Source organism: Stigmatopora argus, chromosome 12 (assembly GCF_051989625.1).
Source record: "Stigmatopora argus isolate UIUO_Sarg chromosome 12, RoL_Sarg_1.0, whole genome shotgun sequence".
Lineage (NCBI taxonomy): Eukaryota > Metazoa > Chordata > Actinopteri > Syngnathiformes > Syngnathidae > Stigmatopora > Stigmatopora argus.
The window spans coordinates 820,799-845,039 of NC_135398.1; the positions used below are offsets into that span (position 1 = coordinate 820,799).

The 24,241-nt window shown below is 44.6% G+C and overlaps 3 protein-coding genes across 5 annotated transcripts in view; 2 read left to right on the top strand and 1 right to left on the bottom strand.

Annotated features, from left to right (window-relative positions):
• The window catches only part of myo10 (myosin X), a 29,686-nt gene extending 16,209 nt beyond the window's left edge, over positions 1 to 13,477 (bottom strand). The window contains exons 1-4 of the mRNA XM_077614741.1: positions 13,421 to 13,477; positions 12,327 to 12,765; positions 1,635 to 1,733; positions 873 to 1,031 (exon numbers count right to left, since the gene is read on the bottom strand). Of these exons, the coding sequence (XP_077470867.1) occupies positions 873 to 1,031; positions 1,635 to 1,733; positions 12,327 to 12,347 (279 nt within the window). The 5' untranslated portion in view covers positions 12,348 to 12,765; positions 13,421 to 13,477. The remainder of the gene's footprint in view (positions 1 to 872; positions 1,032 to 1,634; positions 1,734 to 12,326; positions 12,766 to 13,420) is intronic.
• A 1,609-nt stretch (positions 13,478 to 15,086) lies between these two features.
• Positions 15,087 to 21,211, top strand: basp1 (brain abundant, membrane attached signal protein 1). Of its 2 annotated transcripts, none has more exons than XM_077616195.1 (2): positions 15,087 to 15,215; positions 19,303 to 21,211. In XM_077616195.1, the coding sequence occupies exon 2, from the start codon at positions 19,341 to 19,343 to the stop codon at positions 19,761 to 19,763; it is 423 nt and encodes a 140-aa protein (XP_077472321.1). In that variant the 5' UTR covers positions 15,087 to 15,215; positions 19,303 to 19,340; the 3' UTR covers positions 19,764 to 21,211. The 2 variants fall into 2 exon arrangements, with proteins under 2 accessions (XP_077472321.1, XP_077472322.1); XM_077616196.1 differs by having other exon boundaries at positions 15,099 to 15,215; positions 19,306 to 21,211.
• Positions 21,212 to 23,001: 1,790 nt separating this feature from the next.
• dnaaf11 (dynein axonemal assembly factor 11) overlaps positions 23,002 to 24,241 on the top strand; it is a 7,150-nt gene continuing 5,910 nt past the window's right edge. Inside the window, exons 1-3 of one of the 2 annotated variants that reach the window (XM_077615680.1) lie at positions 23,002 to 23,141; positions 23,790 to 23,957; positions 24,032 to 24,109. In XM_077615680.1, the coding sequence (XP_077471806.1) occupies positions 23,132 to 23,141; positions 23,790 to 23,957; positions 24,032 to 24,109 (256 nt within the window). In that variant the 5' untranslated portion in view covers positions 23,002 to 23,131. Of the gene's footprint in view, positions 23,142 to 23,169; positions 23,958 to 24,031; positions 24,110 to 24,241 lie in introns of those variants that run through there. The other variant, XM_077615679.1, reaches the window with a different exon arrangement.

A 24,241-nucleotide genomic window follows, 5' to 3' on the forward strand; every position in this document is an offset into this window, starting at 1 on the left:
TAAGACAAACCTTTTTTAAATTAATTTTTTTACTTAAAAAAAAATTGTTAGCAGCTTTTTTTGGTTGGAATTTTAACAGCATGTTGCCAAGGTAATAAAAAAGATGTAAACATTTTTACTCCTATTTTTGCTTTCAAGAAATTGCTAAATCAAGCAGAAAACATTCATTAAAACACACAAATAATATTTTTCTAAACTTTTTTAAAAGAAAATTGAGATAATAATCATGTAATTTAGCAAAAATAGGCATATTTGGGGTAAAACGAAACCAAAACCATGAAGATGACTTATTATTATTTTCTGACTCATGCTACCAATGGCGATCATTCAGTCCAAATCAAGTTAATGGCCGTCGTCTTCGAAGACAAAAACAAAACAGGAATGAAAAACCCTGAGCATTTGGATTCAATTATACGTCCTCCTACCGCCCGGGCCTGGTAACGGTTTCCACGGTGATATCCCGGCCGCGCGTCGATTGGCTGCCCGGGGTGATGGCGAGGCCCCCTATTGGTTAAGGTGATTAAAGGCGGGCCCTCGGAATCGGGATGTCAAAAGCCGACGCTCGCGCGGCTGTTTTCTTAGCGCGCCGTCTTTGAACTTTGACCCGAGCCCACTGCCGCGCGGGAGCAGGAAATACCAAGACAAAAGCCAGTCGACGAGGACTGGCGTTCTCAAATAACCGGGCTCTTTTGTCAGGCCTTTCCAGTCATGAAGAAAGTAGTAATTGCGTTTTTTTAACCCTTGTACTGCATTTTTGTATCGGCCGGTACTATATTTTGATATTGTACTGTATTACGCTAATCAAAATGTCACCAGGAAATGAAACCATCCTCAGGCAGATTCCACACATGCTGAAACGGTCAGGAACTCACGTAGATGAGCTGTTGGCGGTAGCGGAGGAAAAGGTTGTACATGATGGCGCCGTCGTGAAGGTCCTCCAGCGCCGCCATGTCCTCCACGCCCACCGCGCTGCTGCCGTGCATGGCCTGGACCTTCTGACGCGTCAGCGTGTTCTGCTTGTACGTGTACACCTGCAAAACACACCCAAAAACTTGGAAAAGAAATTTGACTCCCAACTTTTTCTGTTGCCAACAAGAATTTGTCGCTCTATTTTCCCAAGTTACCACTAGAGGGAGCCACGCTGTGACAACCAGCAGACCTTATTGAGGAAAAATGACAACATTCAACATATCAAGATAATATACCCTACTGTTTTTTTTCTTCCTTCATTTTATGAGTATTATTGTCTGTTTTTTTTGCATCAACACCTGCTCCCAAACGTGCCGAGACTAAACGTAGCCCAACAAAAGACAAACTTGAGATAAGCTCGGGGACTTTTTGAAGGTTCTTTTCGTTGGACTTATCTTTGGACAAGGTGAAAGGTTTGCAGTCAAAACAAAAAGAAAGGTCCCTCGCTCGCCAGATGCTACCGGTTTTCGTGGAGGGAGGAGTGGGGGGGGCCATCGTTACTCCGTATGTCAAGAAAGGGGCTATTCCTTGATTTTGGGCCCACGTGACTTTGACCTCGCTCGGCCCCGAATTGCTCGGGATCCGATATCGCCGTGTCATCGTGGCATTGACGTGTGTGCTTGTGTTGACAAGAAATGGAAGAGGGAGGAGCCGGCCATGCTCACCTGTCCGTAGTCGCAGGTAATGACGACCACGCCTTCCGAGCAGGAGGAGACGGTGGCGGGGAGGTCCTGATCATCTTGGCGCAGCCAAACGCGCTCGCCCTGCAAAAAACGCAAAACAAAAACAAACAAATCACGTCAGAAATATACATTACATCATTTATTTTGTTGTGCCACCAAGCGTCCAATCTATTTAAAGTGGAAGAGGTGGCAGAAATGACATGAAGACGGACGCTACGGGTCATAACATGAGTTTATCGTCAGACGTCCAATCCGTTTGAAGCGGGAGGGTTGACAGCCAATCAACAAACGTTCAATCTTTGGCCGCAAGCGTGTGCTGAAAACGCCGCTTCCTTCCCGTGGGAGACGGCGCACACGGCGGGTGAGCGGGGGTCCCGCAGCACACTTCTTTGGACGCCCCCCTTGGCCGTCTCTGTCTGGCGTGCGCCCTCCCTCCCCCGAGTTCCCCTCCAGCGGCGACACACTTTCTCATTGTGTTTTCTTCTTCTTAATCCACTGGGAGTCACGGCTGCATATCCAGGCCGCCTAAATGTGTTTACAAGCCCCGCCCACTCCACTGCTCTTTGTAAGGAAGTCAAACAACTCTCGTGACATTTCCCGGGGGGCTTCCTTCCATAGATACAATTTACATTCATTCCACCATTGAGAGGATATTTGGGACCTGCTGTGGGTAATATTGTGAAATTATGTTTCATTGGATGTCTACAAAACCTAATATTCTCTGTTCACCGGGAAAAAAATGTCAACAAATAATGCATATTGTTGCAATTGATGAGGCTGGAAACATAGTTAATGTGTTTCACATGCTGTCCCTAAATGCACCATGTGACAGACTTGAGAGTCCCTGGCAAAATCGCCTCAGGGCAGCCATGTTGGTAGGGGCAACGTTCAAGGTTAATCCATTGACATACATTTCTCAAAGCATTTTATCATGCAACAAAAGGCTAAAAAGAAAAAAAAAACAACGTTCCGTGTCCGTGTTGTTAGCAATAGTAGGCTAAAGCTAAAGGCACAGCTCAAAGCTAGTTATCGCGCGCACACACGCGGCCGCAGTTTTTCTTTTTCCAAGTCGTCAGCACTTTTCCCCAAAACTGGCCTAGTTTGAACTTGGCGCACTGAAAGAATTAGCCGCACGCTTTTTCTGGCTTCAATCTAAATATAAGCCACCGCAAGTTGTCGTCATTCCATTGAGAAGCGCCGAAATACAGAAGTCGCTCGTGAGACGCTACAAGTCGTTCGTGTTCGCAAGTAGACGTCGGGGCTGTTTGAATGTTCCTTCATTTGCTGCCAGGCCTCACACTTCAAATGGATTGGACGTCTATCACGGTCAACGAGTTAAGACAGTCGAGTGTTGCGAGTCGTAGCCTACCAATAGAACGCTATACATCAGCAAAACAATGTCAAACTTTCTATCATCATCGTCATAAATAGACTTGTTCCCGCAATGCCCATTGCGCCCAGCAGATGGCATGCAATTTGCGCAAGCTCGCGACATTTTTAGGTCACGGCATTACCACCAATCGGCTTTAAGATGTCCCCAAGTTGCTCCGCCCCTGTAGCACACCATGCAAGAAAATTATAAATAACACAAAACCCCATTTTTTTTCAAATATCGATAATAATTCCTTATTAATGATATTGGTGAATAATTACATATCTTAGGAGATAAAAAAATGTACACTACTATGCTGGCTAGTTTTAGGTTGCAGCACTACTTAAGACTTTCAACATTTGTGGCAGGTCAGTCTAATAAAGATATATTATTAAATATACTAAGAATAATTGGATAAACGAGTGAACGAAAAGCTGCCATGATTACGTTTTGACCAAATTAGTCAAAATTATTACACGCTGACTAATTAGCACCATGTTACATAATGGGTCCAATCATGACTTTTTCCCCCAAATAAGTGGTATAATAAAATAAAAAGTGACTGTGTTAAAACGTAAAAAGAGTTCCTTGTTAAAGCAGACCACCCACCGAGCCAACTGCCCATGGCGACAAATTATATCGCATGTGTGTGCGCCAGCATAATGTGTGCTTGAAATGTTGCATGGACATTTGTGGGAAAAAAAAGCGTGTTTGCGTGCGTCAAATGCGCTTTAACGAGAGAATGTCAGTGGGTGTGCGTGCTTTAATTCTGTTTGAGTGCGTACTTGCGGGAGCTAACGTGCCATCGCATTAAGTGTGTGTTTATAAACGGCGTGTACGTGTCCAGTTTAGAAACGGAGTTTTGCCTGGCATTCTGGACGTCCAATCAATTCCATCTTTCATCGAGGACGAGGGAAATTTGACATGCGTTTTATTTTTTTGAATTGGAAAGCGCGATTGACGTTTGTCGGCCGTGTAAGACAAGGCGACGAGCGGTCGGCGGGGGGCCGGCTTGGGAAAGCGCCGGCCTTTGCGTCGCCTGCCAGACTTTTGTTGCTTTTTAAACGCCTGGTAACAGCGTGTCGGCGCGCTGAACTTTGAGCCCCGCCCTGTTAATAATTAACACGCACGGCAGCTGTTTAGCTTGTTAACACCCGACCTTGACTAATTATTCAGGAGGGGCTTGTAATGGACACGGGGGAGAAGATTAAGGAATGTGTTGTGTTGGAAATAGGCTTACAAATAAGACGGTCTGCTTCATTCATTCATTCGTGGCTTAGTTGCATCTTGCTAACCTCAAGTTTTTGCTACAGGCAACGCGGGCGAACGCCCAGGGCGCCATCGATTTGGGGGCGCACAGGAACCCAAATTTTAGCTCTATTATACCTCATTTTCACGTCACGTTAGTGGCGTAGACACGTCTGCTTTGTTAAGTCTAAAATGGCACAATGATTTATTTTTTTTGTGCAAGAAAATTCCAATAGGACCAGGAAAGTCAAGTTTTAGGTTCGATCCGATCATCTAGAACAGGGGTCGGGAACCTTTTGGACAGTGAGAGCCATAAACAATTCATATTTTCTAATGTTATTTCTTGAGCGCCATTCTCGGAATTGAAAAGTAAAAATATATGAAAGTGTAATTTTTATTTTTTTTGTCATTTCATCACTTTTAACGTACAAAAAGTCTCTGATTTCTTTTGACAACATTATGTGGTGGCTTACAAAATCAGTATCAATGATATCATGCATGCAGAAGAGTAATAAAAAACAAAATTATGATTAAAATAGGAGTAGGTAGTGTCGACGCCGCAGTGACGCTCTCTCACCAATGATTTCCATATTTTACCTCACAGGTTAGTGGAGAGCCATATGTACCCATGGAAAGAGCCACATATGACTCCCGAGCCATAGGTTCCCTACCCCTGATCTAGAATACGATTTAATGCCGAGTGTAAAAAAAGGCCTAAGGCTAAATATTTAATGCAAATAAATAAAGGTGGGAATTTCAAGGACGGAGCTTCGCAAAGGAGCATTCGATGGGGAACAATGTATGGAAACCGTTTCAACGACTGTCGTGGAATTTGATTTTGATTCGCGGCGGGAGGTGAGGCGGGAGCGCCCAACCAGCGTCCAACGAGCGCCCAACGAGCAGCTGCGGGGTTCTCCCGCCTCTTTCCCTCCCCGGGCCTCACAAACACGCTTTTGTCCGCCGCCACCGCCACCGCCAACAGGAAGCGTTTTGTCACCCGCTTGTTGTTTGGCGTCTGCGGCCTAAAAACGACGGCAAGGTGATTTTTGGGGCGCGTCGGCGACCTTTCCGAAGCACGTTCTCTTTGGCGTCGCCATCTCGGAAGGCGAACGGCGGTCTTTCGGGGGGAAAAAGTGTGGACGGATGGAGTCAAAGCCGTCACGTTACCGACTGGCAGAGTTCCCGTCTTTTTGGCCAATTTCGCTTCAGCGCTGCAGCTGAGCAAACATTCTCTTGCCTCAACTTCATTGGGCGCTTCTTGACGCCGTCCACAAACCGACGCCACTCGGGCTTCGCTTACTGTGGTTTGATTCCGATTGCAGCTAACATCAATCGACTGGTCGCTATTGTTGATTAAGGGGCATTTGTGGTCGCTTCCTGTCGATTTTGGCTCACTTTTGCTCACTTATTGTACATGAAAAATTCTAATGTTCTGCCATAGGAAGTAAATGAAGCTTTTTTTTAGTCAATAAATGTGTTTTTGGTACCTGTGAACGTAAGAGGCAAAATTAAAAGACTTATCTTAGTGCTCGGGTTGTCTGGCAAAGGGACAAACCCAAAAAGTTGGATGTGCTGAGCTTTGCTATGCCACAAAAAATGGTGACTTTTAAGGCAGCAGTACCCCGATTATATCCAAACAAAAAAAACCTGTCCAAAACGAATGTAAACAACACAAAAAAGAGATTTGTGTAAAGACATGTTGATCTTTTTTTAATCCTTGACTTTGCTAGGTGGGCAACCTCCTTGTTGTCCTTTCATTCCAACACGCAAACATCAACAAAAACTTTTTGTGGGCCAATGGCACAATGGAATGTTGTGCAGAGGGGAAAGGGGGCTTTTGGGGGCTTTTAGGGGGGGTGGGGGTTGGTCGGCAGGTTTGAAAGGGGATCATCAGCTCTTCTGGAATTTGAACTTTTTCCATTTGAGCGCCAGCACATTTTTGTTTAATTCCCAAACACGACATAGAGAACAAAAGACAACAACCTAGGGGCAGGGGTAGGGAAACTATGGCTCGGGAGCCATATGTGGCTCTTTTGATGGTTGCATATGCTCAAGTATGGTGAAAGTACCGAGTCCCGATCGCACAAATAGGAGCATCACGTCTACACTGTGGCGTTGACACTACATCTAGCCCCACCTTAAATTTTTTATTTATATTTATTTATATATATATATATATATATATATATATATATATATATATATAGTTTTTTGAATTTATTTGATACTCATTGATGAGCATCAGTGCAGCAATGTTGTCAAAAGTATTCAGAGTATCTTTTGTTTTTTAAAAGTGACAAAATTACTAAAAAAAAATGAACACATGGTCACTTATATTTAAATTCTGAGTATAGTTGTCAAGGAATAACATTTGAAAATATGAATTGTTTATGGTTCTCTCTGTCAAAAAGGTTCCTGACCTAGGGGAACAATTTTAATTTAAAAAAATAATTCAGATTGCAGACCGCAAAATCTAAAAAAAAAAGTTAACATCCCATAATCACATATTTCCTACTAATGTGCATAGTTTGCTCATTATTAAAAATGTTTTGTTGGAAATACTGCAGAGCTTCAAACAAGCTTTTACATGTAAAATGCATCTCTACTAAAAGTCACGAGCTCCAGTAATTCATTTTGTAAGTAGAGGCACACACACACACACAAACAAAGCCACACACACACACACACCAGAGGCTTATTGGTAGACTCACACCGGGTAAAACTAATAGCCAATCAGGCAAGAGAGGAACCACAACCACGAGCAAACGGACAAGTCAGAAAAGGCCAACAATAATCCCCTCTTAAAAGCAACCCGTCAATTCACGGGAATACAACGCGGCTCTTCGCCGTCGCTTCCTAAACGGCGTCGAGCGATTACGGACGATTTAAACACGCCAACGCGCATTCTACAAGCACGTCCGACCGACCCCGTCGCGACCCGAGAGGACTCCGTCAACTTTGCGGCGCTAACGAGCCTTTAAAAACGAGCGCTGACCTACTTTCTCCCGCGGCCGCCCTTTTAACTCTGTTTACACGAGTGCGCGTGCGCGTGGGGGCCCGGCGCACGGCTCGGTTCCGCCATGTGCCGTCCAGCTGCGGGTCTCACGCTTTGTCAAAATGGGGGAGAACGGATATTAGATCCCCAACGTTGGCCGTGGACACGTGCGAACACGCCGAGACGTTCCAGTCGAGCCGGCGTGTAGGGGTCAAATTGAGAAGGAATTTCATCAAAACTATTACAAAACATATTGCGTTTTTTTGCTTCTCTTGTTTACGAAATAAAATTGCCGCATATGGATGGCCCAGATTGTGTTTGGTCTTTGTCACTTGTTTTTTTTTACATTTACTTGTTCAATTTCTTTCTTACTTTTTGAATTTTCCCGAGGGGTTTGTTTCTTGATATCAATTCATTTAGAGCAGGGGGTAGGGAACCTGTGGCTCGGGAGCCATATGTGGCTCTTTCCATGGATGCATATGGTTCTCCACTAACCTGTGATATAAAATATGGAAATCACTGGTGAGATAGCTGAGTCCCGAACGCACTAATAGAAATGTCACATCACGTTGACACTACCTCTACCACCACTTTAATCATAATTTTGATATCATTGATACTGATTTATTAGCAACAGCATAACAATGTTGTCAAAAGAATTCAGAGACTTTTTGTACTTTAAAAGTGGTGAAATGACAAAAAAAACATCACACATTTTCATGTATTTTTACCTTTCAATTCTGAATTGTTTATGGCTCTCTCTGTCAAAAAGGTTCCCGACCCGTGATTTTGAGAGTTAAAAGCGCCATGTTAATTTTTGCTGGGTGGGAGTGGTGTTTTAAGCTAACAGCATCAAAGGAAAGGAAAGCAAATTTCATTTTGTTTGTGTTCAGTTAAACATTTGAATATTTTTTTCAAGTCGCATGACTGTCACATTTAAGTCATTAAACTGCCATTGATGATGATAGACGACCCAGATCTGCTCTAAAATAAAAATAGTTTGGTTTTACGTGGAGCACGCGATAACTTTAGCAGATGTAGCGATTACAGTTTTTTCATAAATGAGCTTACTAGCTACCATTAAGGCTAGGAAACGTCCAATTCATTGGGAGTTTGGCAGTCCGGCAGATTGGACGATTGAAACATGATTGTTCAACATTCAGTTTGAAATGAGAAATTGAGAAGACTTGGGATGTTAAAAAGCCAACTTGTGCTGTCGGCATTGATCTTGTTTTTAAATATTTATTCTGTCACCATTAATCTTGTGGCAAAATATTTATTCTGCCACGAAGCCGCCCGACCGGTTTTTGTCCCGAGGTGTAACGGTTTTGTCTGAAAACAATGAAAAAAAGTGGGAAACGTTGGCCACTTCCCGTTGGCCGGCTCTTCCGACGTCACGTGACGGCGAGCGGGCGGGCGCCGGGCAAACTATGCTCTGGTTTTTTTTGGCCGGCGTCACGGGAGGGACCGCGGGGAGAAAAATGTTGGGGGGCCCAAAGGCTCCACGGCGGTCTCAAATATCAGCCGCCTGCTTCGCTAATCGGCGTGGAAACAAAGAGGCCAGGCGGGGAGAAAAGCCAGACTTTGCTAACGACTGGAACTTTCGGCAGAGATGAGCATTAGCCATTGACTCGCTTCAGATTAGCTTTTCAGATCGGTCCGATGGCGTCCCAACTACACGGGAAGGTTATCCGCAAGCTACAAAATTTGGATTGAATAACAAAAGGAGAGGAACATTTAAGAGAGAAGAGGCTAACGGTTCGAAAAGACAAGTCAAATGTAATGGTGGTGGCTACATAGCACAAGAACGAGGAGCTAGCAGCTAGCTAAAATCGTGATTTACAGTACAGACGCTCCCCTACTTACGAACAACGGTACATACGAACATGTCTGCAAATTGCGTTTACGTCGAAAAATGTTCGTAAGTTCGATTTTGTTGTGTAAGTTGCGTAAGTGCGTGACGTATCGCCAGTGCGCAAAGAACCTTTTTCATTTTTATCATGAAATATCTCGTGCAGCCATTATTCAATATGCTTGGTGAAAAACGAAAGGCTTCTAGTGAGGGAGTTGCAAGGAAGAGGCAAGCCATTTCATTTGAAATGAGTGGCAATAATAACAAAGCTTGATGCGCGTTGCACGGGCATACAACTTGAATGGTTCGACCGTCAGTACCATTTCTAAACAGAAAGATGGAGCAGCAGGACCCAAATATTGAACGTTGCACAACGTTTGCAAATCAATTGAATGATGCCATACAGTGCTATCGCATCATTTATGATGAAAAAAAAGAAGAAAACTGTGCAATCGTCGTTAGATCGCTTCTTTTATTATTATTTTTTTTTCAGTACAAACTAATGCGTGTTACTTATACAAGCCTTAAACATACAAATGCACTTATATCAACCTTCAATATACTTATATAGGCCTCAAACATAAATTATAATACAAAATATAGCACTGAATCAACTTACAAACAAATTCAACTTATGAACAATCGCTCGGAACCTAACTCATTCGTAAGTAGGGGAGCGTCTGTACATCTAGCTTCTGAAACTGGAACAACGTTTTGTTTTTTTTTTACTATTTTTGTTTCAGTGGGCACTGTGGATTATTTTAAAGGCACTAACTCTTAATATTAGTTGATTCAAATGTCATTAACGGTCAAATAAAATTCTGCTGAAGACTATTTAATTCATTATTATATATTTTTTTGACTGTGGATTAAAACAGCATCTCCCCTTGAAGAAAACTATTGACCAATATACCGTACATAGAGATTTATCAGCCCTTCCAGTTAAAATCTATCGCTTTTAATGAGAGGATATAGATAATTTCATTATTAAAGCAGTACATTTCAAATAAAGGTATTCTAACCTAGTCTAATATAATTGACTATTTTAATCAATTAAAAAAATATGTTTTTGCTGATGATCAAAATAATTGTCGATTCTGTTTTTGAGACCGTTTTTGTGTACTTATTTGATATGGTTTGGTGGGGAAGCGAACGATGACATCATCAAGCGTGTTTTTGAGAAAAAGCGTCTGCAGCGGAGTCGCTTTTTTGCGGGTCAGAGCGGCTGGACGGCGTCCCGCTCGGAACTGCGGCATTTCCTTTCCTCCTCCGAGAGGAAGCAATTGGCTTGAGTTATAAATAGAAAAAGGAAAAAAAAAGACCACTTTCTAGAGAAGAGAATTGGGGCGCAGCCATTGAAAAAAAAAATGGAAAGGTGGGGAAAATTCTCCAGAACTTCATTTTTCAGAATACGGAATTTGAAGTTGAAATTCTTGGAAATGTTTTTTTTTTCTTCTGTGACGCTGCTTATAAACTTTTCATAATCGTAATTTGGAAAAGAAGACCGTCATTTTCAATCATGCCCACCTCAAAGCCGACAAAATTCAAAAAAAAGTATGGCTGACGAGATGAAAAATACTAAAGGAAGTTTTTAATTTGAATAGTTTGACTTTTGTTTCTGAGCCATGATGTTAAGAGTGGTGATGCCTTTGATCTAAAATTAAATGAAATAAGCAGGACCATGACGCGTTGTTCCGTTTTGGCTCCCGGCAAAAACGGAAGAAGAAAAAAACAGACGAGAAGGAAAAAATAAACATCAATGGCGTTTTTAGTCATAGCAAAGCCCGTAATATAGCTGGAGCGGCTAATTAGCACTAATGGACCTTTGTTTACTTTGGCTTCCATGGTGGTTTTGTCTACTCTTCCAGGAAATGTCCATTCCGATCGGTCGCGAGCCACACCCCCGAAGGCATTTGCTAACACGCAAACAAGCACCTAGAGACGCAAGCGAGATTTTGTCGAGTAGCGCGACAAGCGAAGCGTCCAATCTAGGGATGTCCCGGATCCCGATCGAAAAAAGATAGGCCACGATTGTGTCATTTTTAGAATATCTGAGGAAAAATATTGGGTTTATTAACTCATTGCCTGTCCCTGATGGTGATAAACATCCAATCCATTTTGAATAGGAGGGCTGAAAATGATAGGGATATTTGCAATATGGTGGTTTGCCATTGACAGGGATAGACGTCCAACCCCAATGGGCAGAAAAAACATAATCAATCAATATTCAAACTCGATCAATGGGGAAGGATCAAAGCATTAATTCATAGGAGTCCCTGCACACACACCCACACACAAACAAACCCAGTCTGCACTTTGATTGGTGCTCAGGTGAGTCTCAACAGGCTCCTCCCCTCCCCGGTTTGAAATGTTCAAATATAATAAACACAGCTGCAAACGGCCAACAGTGTCAACACACCAAAACACACCTTCCGGGCAGGTTGTCATTGGCGCTGTCCCGGCAATTTTTTCACCCACGTAAAAACCAAATGATTCTTAAAGCTCTGGTTCAAATTTGAAAAGGAGTCCCAAACATTTACTGTATTTTCCAGACTATAAGTCACTCTGAGATATAAATCGAACTGGTCAAAAAGTGCATCAGAGAAAGAAAAGAACGCATCTGACAAAGAAAAAAACTGATTACCCGCACGGGACTATAAATCAAATCGAACGTAATGCTAACATGAGCATTCAAAGCCAGATCTCCCAGTTTAAATGAATTCTCTCGTTCAGGCGACGTGTTAAGACACTCATTTGTTTACAAGAATGTCACAATAAAAAATGTTTTTTGTTATGGTCTTGTTTAATTTATTACTTGTCATATAATCTGTGTGTCTTAATAAAGAGTTTATATCTGTTTTACCTTAAATTTCTGTATCGTAGAATGATTCCTGACCCTGTAGTCTTGTTATATTGTGAAATAATCGTGTAACTTTTATCACAAATCGTATCGAGAGTTACCCAGAGGTTCCCACCACTAATACAATTAACTCATTCGCTGCCAAGATGCCTCATAGGCTTTATTTACAGTAGTTGGTCAAAGAAGAAAAGTGACATTAAAGACGGTCAATTACAACAATAAATGTCCCGTCTATAAACACTAGGAAGAGTTAGCGAATACCCAGGCGACCTGTCCCGGGTGCTTTGTACATTAAATGCTGGGGAAAATGGCTAAAGTGGCCCAAAAATGACTTCAAGTTGTCCTACCTCTTTAAAGAAGTTCTGCATGTCCGTCTCCTGCCGTTTGTCTCAATCCGCAGGGACGGGTCGCGAGCTCAGTCCGGCTCATGCGTGGGTCCGTCCGCTCTTTGCGCACATGAAAGTAAAATCCGAGTCTTTTGTGCGGGTCTTCTTGCCAACTTAGCTCCCGCCGTGCATCGCGCGCCCGCTGCTTCGGCCACGGTGCACGCACGCGCTTCGTCCCGGCCGGCGACACCAGAGTCACCGCGAGAGAACGCCGACCGCCCGCTCGCTCGGTGACAACTTTGATAAACTTTGGACTTCTCGCTCCAAAGTAGAGCCGGGGACAATGAGTGTCGAGCGAGAGTCGAGGCCCGGGCCGGCCCGCCCCTCTTCTTCCATCTCCTCCTCCTCCTTCTTCTCCTACTCCTCCTCCTGCCGCGGCCACGCGCCCCTCGGACGCCTCCTGCTGACAACAACGTGTGACGCTCGTGAGAAGCGAGCGGGGGAAGCCAAGTCACGTGACGTGTCAGACACGAAAAGTCAATGACATAAAATGGTATTTTTTTTCAAAATGTAGATACGTATAATAAACCAAAACGTATCTGGTCTAACTTAATTAAAAAAATAATTCGTAAATTATTAATAAAAAAAAACACGAATATATTTAAGAGGGGAAAATGACACGCTCGTGAACGTCGAAAAGCACGGCTGTTTCTATCGTTTACTCAAAATACACATTTTTAAATAGCAAATATACTTAATCGTTAATTGAATAAACACTGTATAAACACGTAAGGGGTACAGCGAAAGTATTCAAATGAGTTTCAGACAGAAAAAAATGGATTTTCGCTCACAGTCGTGGCTATTACCTAGCATTGGTAGCAACTAGTTGTTTTTGTCGTTTATAACAAAGTTTTTCATACCGCGAGCGTCTTTATTTCAGGTGCTTGAAAAGTATTTAATTAGAACGACGACTTTTTGGACGGGGGGAAAGTTCATATTCGCCTTTGAACGTCATGTTACTTAGCCGCTCTGCTAGCTACCGCTACAAGTTGTTATATTTATTTTCACTGAATTATGTTGAAAAGACGTTAACCGAACCTGCTAGTCCTACTCACTTGTTCGTCCTGTAACCACATTTTAGACCAGGCAAGTTTGAGGTACTCACAGAAAAACGGTAGCGAGAAAGGAATATGTTAATTCGTTTTTGATGTATTCAGTGGTGAGCCTCCATGGAGACAGTGGCGAATGTACCATTAGGCTACACTAGGTGGCTGCCCAAAGCCTCAAGTTACTCGGAGCCAACTAAAATTCCTCACAGACTCATAGTAACGGTATTTTTTACTTATTCAATGAACTTAATTATGTTTTTGATTCAATTATTTTTATTAAATGACAGCAGAATACTTCTCGTATCGTACGAGTCTTAACCGCCCCCCCCCCAATTCCACTACATTGGAACGTTCCATTTTAGGGCGTAGAAATTCTCTATAAAATTGGCGCCCAAAAACAAAGCCAACGAGAACCAAAATGGTGACAGCCAGCAAGAAGAAATGAGAAAGTCCATTTTAAACAATGTAAAGAAACTTTCCAATCATTGGAGAATTCAAAAACGGCCCCATGCAGACTTTTGCTTGGGGTCCATTCTTTGAAATGAATGGATTCTTCCACTCTTTGTTTTATCGCAAGATTGTGCACCATTTTATATACAGTTCAACAATTCAAATAGCTGTCTAGTTATTTCAATTGTTCAGGTATGAAAACTTGTGACCATTTTTCTCCAAGGCCTTCAAGATAAAATGATGTTGATTCCTGAGAACATCCGTCCATCCATGGCCAGTTTGAGGCTATTGAGCCAAGAACAAAGACATCTGAATCCTCTCGTTCTTGTTTGATTGGTCGTCAAGCGAAGGCAAAACAGGACGCGGAAGACGATCATTTCCTGTTTGGACTTTTACGGATGGTGGATAATGGAGCCCGTGGTTTGGTGGAGGCCCACCACCTGCTGGAATGTTCACCTATGGTGGGGTGCTCAATTCACATCTATTTACAACTTGAGACTTGCTTGGTTAATATAAAAGAAAAACCCCACTGCAGTTTTTAGTAGTAGGCCCCATTTTGTGTTTTTTAATTTAAAAAATGAAATAGATCTGTAGAAAAAAAGCCTCACTGAACTGAAATTGTTCTCTATGACAGGTAGAAAATGAAACAAATAATAATAATAATAATAATAATAATAATAATAATAATAATAATAAAAATCCTTGTGTGCAAAGATTAAACGACAGGGGGCGTACTATTTCAACCAAAACGCCTACTCGACTGAAGGATGAGCACCAAACAGTCCTCCCACTTTCAATGAATTGGACATCCGTTCCCTTCAGTGGCATTAAAAATGAAAAACAATAATTTAAACTGTTCCTTGAACGCCGTAACCAGTGTGTTTTAGTCATTTTGTCCATCATTTTTAGTACTACTGCATTAATTTATAAATATACGAATATTTTAAATATAATACGAAATAAGTATAAACAACTGCTCATATTCAAGTTATTTTAAACGACCAAAAATAGACACCTGACCCATAAAGGTAGCTTTTCATTGAAGTGACTACATTCCCTGAAAGGGTTAAAGTGAAGTCATTGAACGCAGAGAGTGACAGACCATAATAAAAATGCATAACGTATACAGTTGGATTAAAATGACAAGTTATTGTATAAATAATAACGATGGCCTTTCTCCTCCTCTTCGATGCAACACGCCGGGCGTGGCGCGCGCACGCAGGAGCGCGTGCGTGCGCGCAGCCAAAGGATCGAGCGCGAGCGCGTCACGCACAAGCACGCACGCGCGCACGCAGGCACGCACGCAGCAGACTGAAGAGCAGCCCACACGCAAGTTCCGTCCGTCAATCAGGTGAGCGCATCCGCCGTTCTTTTTGTCAATTTTCACTCATTTTTCGGGCTCCATTTCCCGTTATTTGGGACAAAAAGAAAATTGTCACGTTATTTTTCTTTCCTTTTTCTGATTCCCACGGCCGCGTTCACGCGAAACAAAAGACGCGCGCCCCCACTGAAAAAAGAACGCGTAATTTCAGGCAAAAGACAACTTGCTCACCAAATAATTTGGTCTTTTATTGTCTTTTTTTATCGCACCGAGGCGAGAGAACGTGCACGAGCGTTGAAAAAAAGGGGCGTGTGCCGCGTGCTGGAGGAGTCACGGGCACGCGCGTGGTAAATGTGTCACAGTCAAACACGCTCCTAATAAGAGAAATATTAATTGACTCATTTTTTTATGGGGATCACTCGTTAATTGTTTTTTTAACTTGATTTATGATATCGTCGTGCTCGTCGTCGGTGAAGCCACGCGCACGAGCACGCACGCGCCAACTTGATTGCTGTGAGGATAGCGGTCCTTTGTTTGCCGCGATGCGCATGCGCAATGCGAGCAGGGTGGGGACGCATGGGAGAGATGCCACCTTGCCTGTCAAGAGGGGGCGGGGCGAGATAGCCTTTCAATCAATGTGTGTGTGTGCGTGTGTGTGCATGGTTTGTCAGTTTCTCATCGATTGGGAACAGATTACTCGTCGGATGCCATTGACGCTCACAGATGTCCAATCCATTCTGACATTATTTATTTATTTTAAACGATAACTGCAAACCCCCACGTATAAATGTATCAGACGTCCATCACAGTCAATGGCAAAAAAAACCCTTTTTTTTTGCATTTCATTTAATTGATTTTAATTGACACAAAACAACACGGCTTCGCTCGAATGAGACATCTATGGCCGTCAGGGGTACGGAATGAGTTCACGATGGCGTTCGTAGATGGCCACACGGTATCGCAGCAGGATGAATGAACAAGCGCCGTTATCACGTGACCGCGGTGCTGCCGTCGCCATGGTAACTTGGAAGTAGGAGGGAGGGGAGGGGTAGGGGCCGAGAGCGGGAACATGGCCGACAAGTGTTCTTTCAACGCAACCTCGCGTCTGACAACATGAAGCCATTTTACATCTGGAGTTTTCATAGGCCTGCTATTGGCTGGGATCCGCTGCGGCACCCCCGCGAGCCTCGTGGGGGAAAGTGGAAGGGAAAATGAATGAATACACGATATAATATGGTGAATTGTGTCGTGTCTGTTTTGTGTGGAAGATGTGTTGCCATTTTCTGAGTTAGAAAATATGAATATAAGCTATTAGAATATTGCTATTAAAGTTGACAGAAGGGAAGCGAGCCTTGAAAGAGGAAGCGGATTTAGTTTGGGGGGGGGGGGGGCAGTCAGGCTGCTGTTTGAACAACTTGTGTGACCAAGATAAAAAGCGCACATGCTACACGCTGATAAACTCTTCAGACTTTATTTGTCCCGGCGACGTTAGCCAAAGGAACCACTTCCCGTGTCGGGAACGGAGGTCTCGTTTAATATCTTATCTCTCGCGTCACGATAGCAGAGAAAGTCCAGTATGACACTTGTTGGGACAAAGATGGCCGACGTGTGGCAGGACTTTTTTGATTAACTTTGCGAATGAACATTGTTTTGCTATTTGCGTATCCTCTGTTCCCTGCCGTTGCCTGGCAACCGGTAAATATTGACCCCTCACCTGTGTGTAGAAATGTCAATATGCATGCATATATGTTAATTGTGGTTATGATTATGAGTCATCTTCTCTACCACTTTTCATCACAAGCGTCCCTGAACGAGTGGCCAGCCAATCGCAGGGTACATGGAGAAAAAACAACTAATCACTCGTAGCTAGGGGCAATTTAGAGCGCTAAATTAGCCTAGCATGCATGTTTTTGGGATGTGGGAGGAAAGCGGAGTACCCGATGAAAACCCTTAATTGAGTTTGGTTGTTTTGCAATGCGGGGTCTGTCTAATTTGTGTGCCATTGTTCTGTAGTGGCAACTGGGCTGCATCTAATTCCTGGTCCATCATTTTGGAAATCAGGCATTCCTGCATTTTTTGGGGTCCAGGTAGGATGGCTGTTGGCCCTTTTTTGTGATTTTTCTCGTGGCGGCCTGATTCTCGCCGCGGCGTTCCCCTCGACTTCCCGCTTCAACGTCACCCCCGTGACGTCATCTCCATCGATCGCAAAGACAGACGATCCAGCGTGAGCGTCCTTCGACTCCCGCCGTCTCATTTTTCCGAGAGATCTGTCACGCGGGTCGATAAGGCCGGAAAATTCTTGAAAAAAAAAAAACCAACCCCCCGCCATCGGCCCGCCCACCTTCCGGACGCCACCCGCCATCGATCAATGCACCAGCTAGCATTGACAAATAGAAATGAGTCTCTGGTTGAAGTCCACGCTGATTACTGATTGGCTCAAATAGCAAATGACTAATTATTCTATGTCCTGTCTCCAGGAAAACAGAGATGCTAAAAGCTAACCCTAAATCGGAGCGATTCATTCCACCCTTTCACGTCCAATTCTGGTTGTTTTTGCGAAATCGGAAAAATAACTGTCTGCTCGTCGAGGCAATTTGTGCGCAATTGTTGTCAATCAAAGAGCCGACGACGTCTGCTAGCATTGTCGCGAGCAAACACAGCTGCTTGACGCTAACAATGGCAAACAATGCTAACCACTGGTCGGTCAATGACGCCATTCTTTTGTTTGGCGCGTTTTGGCGTGCCAAGTCTCCATTACCTTCTGTTGTTCTTTTCAATTTGGTGACAATATACTTGTCCCACTCACTTTTTCACGGACTCGGCTAGCTTAGCGTGTCTATTAGCAAGCGTGTTCCATCGAAATCTCTAACGAGATGCGATCTCGGCTGCGTGTTGCTAGGCAGGAAATGGCGTGTGTGCGCGTGGCTCCTCATTAAAATTCTGCTGCCGAGAGACGGAGATTCCTTTGAACGTCCTCAAAGACTTCTTGACACCACTTGAAGCATCTCGTTTGTGTTGCCCCGGCAACCAGGGCGAGGCGGGGGACGGAATGACAGTTAGGCGGGGAGATTGCGTCGAAGATCGACATGAAAAAGTGACAAGAAGCCTCGTCTAACGCGACGCTTTGATGTCATCTTCTGATTTGTGACAACGCCGGCATCAGCCAACAGCCAATAAGGTGGCGACTTTCCAGAAACGGGAGATAATCTTCAATCAGACGTACATCGGATACTCCAATGGATACGAGGGTACATTTCCGTTGTTCAACAACTGTAACAGGAATTAGACAGTGACTAAAAAATACAAAAAAGTAGCACTGCAGGAATTAGACGGTGACTAAAAATGACAAAAAAAGTAGCACTGCAGGAATTAAACTCATCCCAAATGTCAAAACTCAATGCACAGGACACAGGAAATGAATCATATGGAATTAAAAAAAACTCTACTTTATGAAAAATCAGACAAGTCCCATAAATCACCCAAAAAAAGTTATTTTGAAACTGACTGCGGACGCATATAGGCATATGAAATTTTAATCAGGAATTAGACAGACCCGGTACGTCTCAACAAAACACTGTCGCAGAAATGAGACTTATTTGATGTTAGGAAAGTTCCAGTCAAGTAACATCACTTCCTGTTTCATTACTTCTTATCCTTCACCATTGTTGACGTACCTTTTTTTCATGACGCTAAATAGGAATGATCGCATATTTATTTATTTGCCATCACCTCAACGCTTCAGTCGCTCTTGCGACCGAAACTTCCCAGCATGCATTGCTTCTCCTCCTCTTCTTTTTCATCTCGTAAGATTTTCTGCTCCAGTTTTTTTTCCCGCGCTTTGTGCCAACTGGAGTCGGCGCGCACGTGCATGGCGGAATGCCTCGACGCCGTTGACGGCGATAGACGATCATGGCGTCGCGATTGGACTCCCAGTCCAATCGCGCGGTCGGCTCGCGCACATAGGCCAAGCATTGTGTGGGACGGGGACCGGTACGGGCGTCGCGGGGAACGGCGCATGTCCACGTTTCCGCGCGGTCGACGTGAATATCTTAAGATGAAATGCCTTTCAAATTCCAGGCAATTTGTCAGCTGACACGCGTCTCATTTTGTCTTCCAGCAGCCAGCGTTTGCGCGCTCAGACGCCCGAATTCCGCCATGGGAGGCAAACTGAGCAAGAAGAAGAAGGGCTACGACGTCAACGACGACAAGGCCAAAGAGCAGGACGCCAAGGCCACCGAGGGGGCGGCGCCTGACGAGGACCGGGCCGCCAAGGACGGCCCCGCCGTTGCCGTCGCCGCCGACTCCAACGACGTGGCGCCTGCCGCCGCCGCCGCCAAGGAGCCGGAAAAGGAGGCCGCCGCCGCCGCCGCCGGCGAGCCGAAAACGGAGGGCGAGGCCAAGGAGACCCCGGCGGCTCCCCCGAAGGAGGCCCCCGTCGTCAAAGATGAGGCCGACGCCAAAAAGACTGAGGCCCCCAAAGAGGAGACCCCCGACTCGACGGCGGCGGCCCCCGAGGCGCCCCCTAAGGACGGCGTCGAGGCCCCGAGCAAAGATCAAAGCGTCGTGGCCCAAGAGTGACGGGTGGACGCCCGCGGGAAAGCCACGCCCACTTTGGACAATAACAACAAGAATCAAGAACCACAAATCCGCCGGAGCCAGCCTCCCCCCTCCAACCCTAGCCAGTTGGGAAAAGGGTCGCCGTGACGTCTGTCCGTCTTCACTACCCACGTGGGCCACGCCCCCCGGTTCTGACTGGCCTCCCAAAATCCCCAAAGACTCCCAAAGATTTCCTCGAGTAGATTTTGTACAAAGAAATATTTGTAGACTTCCCCCATTTGTAATACGCAAGTGCGTCCGATCTTCTCACCGTCGGCGTCTGGTCCGACTTTAATCTGGTTGTGCTCCAGTTTCATTAGAATTTGCTGCAATTTGAACCGGTCTCAGTCCGAGACTTTTTTTGGGGGGGGGATCAGGTTCTGTTCTGGTTCTGGTCTCATTCTAATCTGGAACGAGTCTCATTTGGTAGCAATCTGTTTCCAGTCTACTTCTGTTCCGGTTTTAGATTGATGCTGACCGATGGCTACTCACGGGTCCCTTTCTAACCCACTTCTGGTCTGGTTCTAAATTGTTTCTGATCTGCTTCTTGCAAGGTTCTAGGAGAAGAAGTCTACTCCTTCCCAGGTTCGACTACGGCTATGAAAAATAACAGTCTGGTCCTCATCAGGTACTGGTTTGGTGCGGCCGTAGTTGGGTTGGGACTAGCTTGGGACTAATCTGCTTCTCTCTGACTTCTGGTCTGGTCTGGTTAGTGCCATACCTGTTTGGTTTCAATGAGTCATTTGATTGGGCCTAGTCTGGCTCTAGTGTGGTGCTAAATTGCGGTGGACCAGGACTCAAATTTGGTGTTGATCTTTAGTCTGCAGCTGCCGCTCTAGGTCTAGTTTGAAACCAGTCTAATTGTAGAATTTCCGTTTGGTTCCAATGATTCCTTTCCCAAGGCTCTCCCAAGTTTAAACATTTGCTCTCATTTGAGTCTGGTTATATTCTGGTTCGGGTCCGGATTTGTGGTTCTCAATAGATTGTGATCTGGCACTGGTTTCGTTCCAATCTCAATTGGATCCCATTCTTGTCTGCATGGGACCAGTGGGAATGCGGTCCCGACCAACATTGATGGTACGACTCTACTCGGCTTGAGGTCTAATTCTGGTCGGCATGAGACAAGTCTGGTTCTAAGTGAGTTCTGATCTGCTTCTAGTCTGGTTCTGGTCTTGTAGTCTTGTTTTGTTGCACAAAGAAGAGAGTGGCGGCCGGCAGCTCGTTTCCATGACGACCGTCCTCATCTTCCAACCCGGTACGAACGACCCGCTCGGAAGGCGCCATCTTCTGATGATCTCGGCTCTCGGCGGGGGAAGGTGCCGCTTTCCCCCAAACGCCGGAAAAGCCACAATGAGATTGACCTTTCAAAATTGTCTTTTTCTTGTCAAAATGGTGCAAGCGTCCAAATAAAACATACAAAAAAAATCCCACTTGACTCGTGGCCTGTGATCTTTGCCGTTTTCCTCGGGTGAATTTGTGTGTTTTGTCGCCATATTTGCTACACATCAGGTTCCCCCCGAAACGTAACGACTAAGACGCGTCCAAATAAGCGGCGATTGGCGTCACGTTTATATTCAGGTTAATATCATCCATCTTTTCGCGCACTGGCTATTTTTCGACCAAAAATATTCCTCCCCCAAAACACAATTCATTCGCTCAGACATGTTAGCGCCATACCAACTTTAATGGATGCGGCTGCTATAGCATAGCAACATGCTAGCAACATTTGAAAATGAAGCAAAAAGCGACTGACGTGTCTTTCGGAAAAGACTAATAAAGGAGCAAAATGTTCCGTAACACCGGCCCTCCTTGACGACGCGGATGGCCCGCCGCGCAGCTTCCCGCTTCATGACGGAGATGGGTTGCTAAGGTAACGGCGGTACCCACTCTCGCCTAGCAACAGGCGCTGAGGGAGAGGAAGAGTGGAAAGACAGAAGGGAGCGAGGGGGAGTACGAGACGGCCTGTGAAGGAATGGAGGGAAAAGATGGGATGCCGCATGTGTGCAAGTGAGTGAGCCAGCGCACACCGGCACCCCCACTCAACTCTCCACGAGCATTGGGACCTGTGTGAAAAATCACGTACACTCTTGGACTACCTTTTTCATTCATTCGTTATCCTCACAAAGGCTGTGGGGGTGCTGGATCCTATGACAGCTAACTAGTTAGCATCCAATTAACCTAGCAATCACGTTTTGGGGGATGTGGGAGAAAACTGGATCACCTGGAAAAAAACATGCAAGGCCAGGAAGCACATGCAAACTCCAGATAACGAGGGCCCGCCTGGAATCGAACCCGAGGCCTTAGAACTGCGAGGCTAATGCGCTATCCACTCGCTCGCCTGTATTAAATCTAAATTCTAAATAGAAATCCTGAATCTCTCAACTAAATATTTAGCTAATCTGGAAATTCAAATGGCCTTTTTGTAAGATACTAAAACCTACTCCACTAAACTCCGCCCATATTATTATTATTATATTAAAATTATAGCAAGAGAATGGCAGACGTGCCTTAATACTCGCTTATGGTTCACGCAGAATTGCCTGACGGGTTTCTAAATGGAACAAATCGCGTAGGCAAGTCGAGATGCAAAAATCCAGGGTTCCCCAAACAATAGAGACAGACAATTTCCCTGAAATGAATCACTGTCTCTGGGTAGTACTTCATACGCTGCGCTACAGCTCCCTCTGCTGGTAACCCTGGGATGTTTTCATTTTTGACGGAGTTCTCAAAGCTTCCTTTACTGCGCCTGTGTATGGTCAATACGACTACATAGAAGTGGATGTTGTCCATCTTTTTCAACCGTGGGATTGTGTCGTCCTTCTTGAGTGCCATTCACACGACTAAAGTCGACCATTCAAGTGAGTGTCTTTGTTTTTGTCTGTGAATAAGTTTTCAAACCCGTTTTTGTATGACAGGACAACAAGGCAAGTTGCTCTTTCTAAATGTATTGGGTAAATCTGTGATGTCATGTCTCTGCGCCGAAGGGGGCGAGCGCTCCGACTCGGAATTTCCCGCCAACTCGTTTGATTCGCTGACAGGTCTATGACGTACGAGGGCTTGTTTGCAATGATCACGTGATTTGCGCCTGCGCGCAGAACACTGTTTTGAGAGCTGCCCGTGAAAAACCTTCATTTTATTTCATGTGGCAAAGTTTAAAAATGAAACAATTTGTATTGAAATATCGCGCAACTCTCGATATAGTAATATACTCTTTGAGCGAGTCCCACACCCCGCAATGTAATGGTTGTGTGTTAAAATTCGTGCAAGTTTGATGTTTGCTGTTTCCCGTGGTTACCTGAACGCAGCACACGCGCCTTTCATCGGTTTCCGCGACAACCGCCGACGCGACGATGGTCCACAGTGAGTTTCCTTTTTTACATTGATCAATTCACTACATTCTTCTGGTTCAGGGGGAACGGAAGAATTTAGCTGGTTTATGAATACAAACATGAATTATCCCGTCGTGTTTAGTTACTAACTTGGTGAAAAATTCGATTAAAATTAAGCGAATGCAAGCAAGAAAGTTAAAAACGGAGGTGCCTCGAAAGCGTGAATGCTAACTAGCTTTGCAGCTACATGAATAGCCCTATAAAAATTCCCGGTGAGCTTGACAACAATTAATTGTGTGTGTTACCAAGACACCTTGTCAAGGTGGTTGACGTATTAAAATAGGTTTATTGACCCTTGCAGCTATCCTTTGAAAAGTTTGGTTACAAAGTGCCGTGCTGAGTGTACGAATGAATAAAATAGAAAAATAGATGACTGACAGACTCGTCAAGTGATTAACTAGCCTATAAAATGTTGACCAGGTCGAGGAAGATTGGCAATATATAGAGTTGTAAAGTTTGTTGACGTCGTCATGAGGCTGTTCTTAAATATAACTTATAAACATGGAATATTTTATTGGAAAAATTTGTTAAAAATGAGAAATCAAACGTGAAACGATAAAAAACGATAGAAAATCTTAAAATATATTTGAAAAAATAATGAAATGTAACGATCACGCAGTCACGGAAGATCTGCTCCGCCGTCGGGCCGAGCACAACGAGTGCGAGATCTTCTCCCTGGAGGAGGTGTCGTTGCACCAGCAGGACATCGAGAGGATTGAGCACATCGAGCGCTGGTGCAGGGATCTCAAGATCCTCTACCTGCAGAACAACCTCATTCCTCGCATCGGTTCGGGCTCCGCCTCCATCGCCTCCAAGGCTCCAAACGGGTGGAGTCATATTTCCTTTTTCTTCTCTTTGTAGAGAACGTGGGCCGCCTGAAGAAGTTGGAGTACCTGAACCTGGCCTTGAACAACATCCAAGTCATTGAGAACCTAGAAGGTACATAAGTGGTGCTAACCACCCAAAATCTAGCGTTGTGTACGGATGGCAAGGTACATAAGTGGTGCTCACCGTTGTGTATGGATGGCCTCATATCGGGCGATACGATGCACAGGTCAGAATTGGATTCCA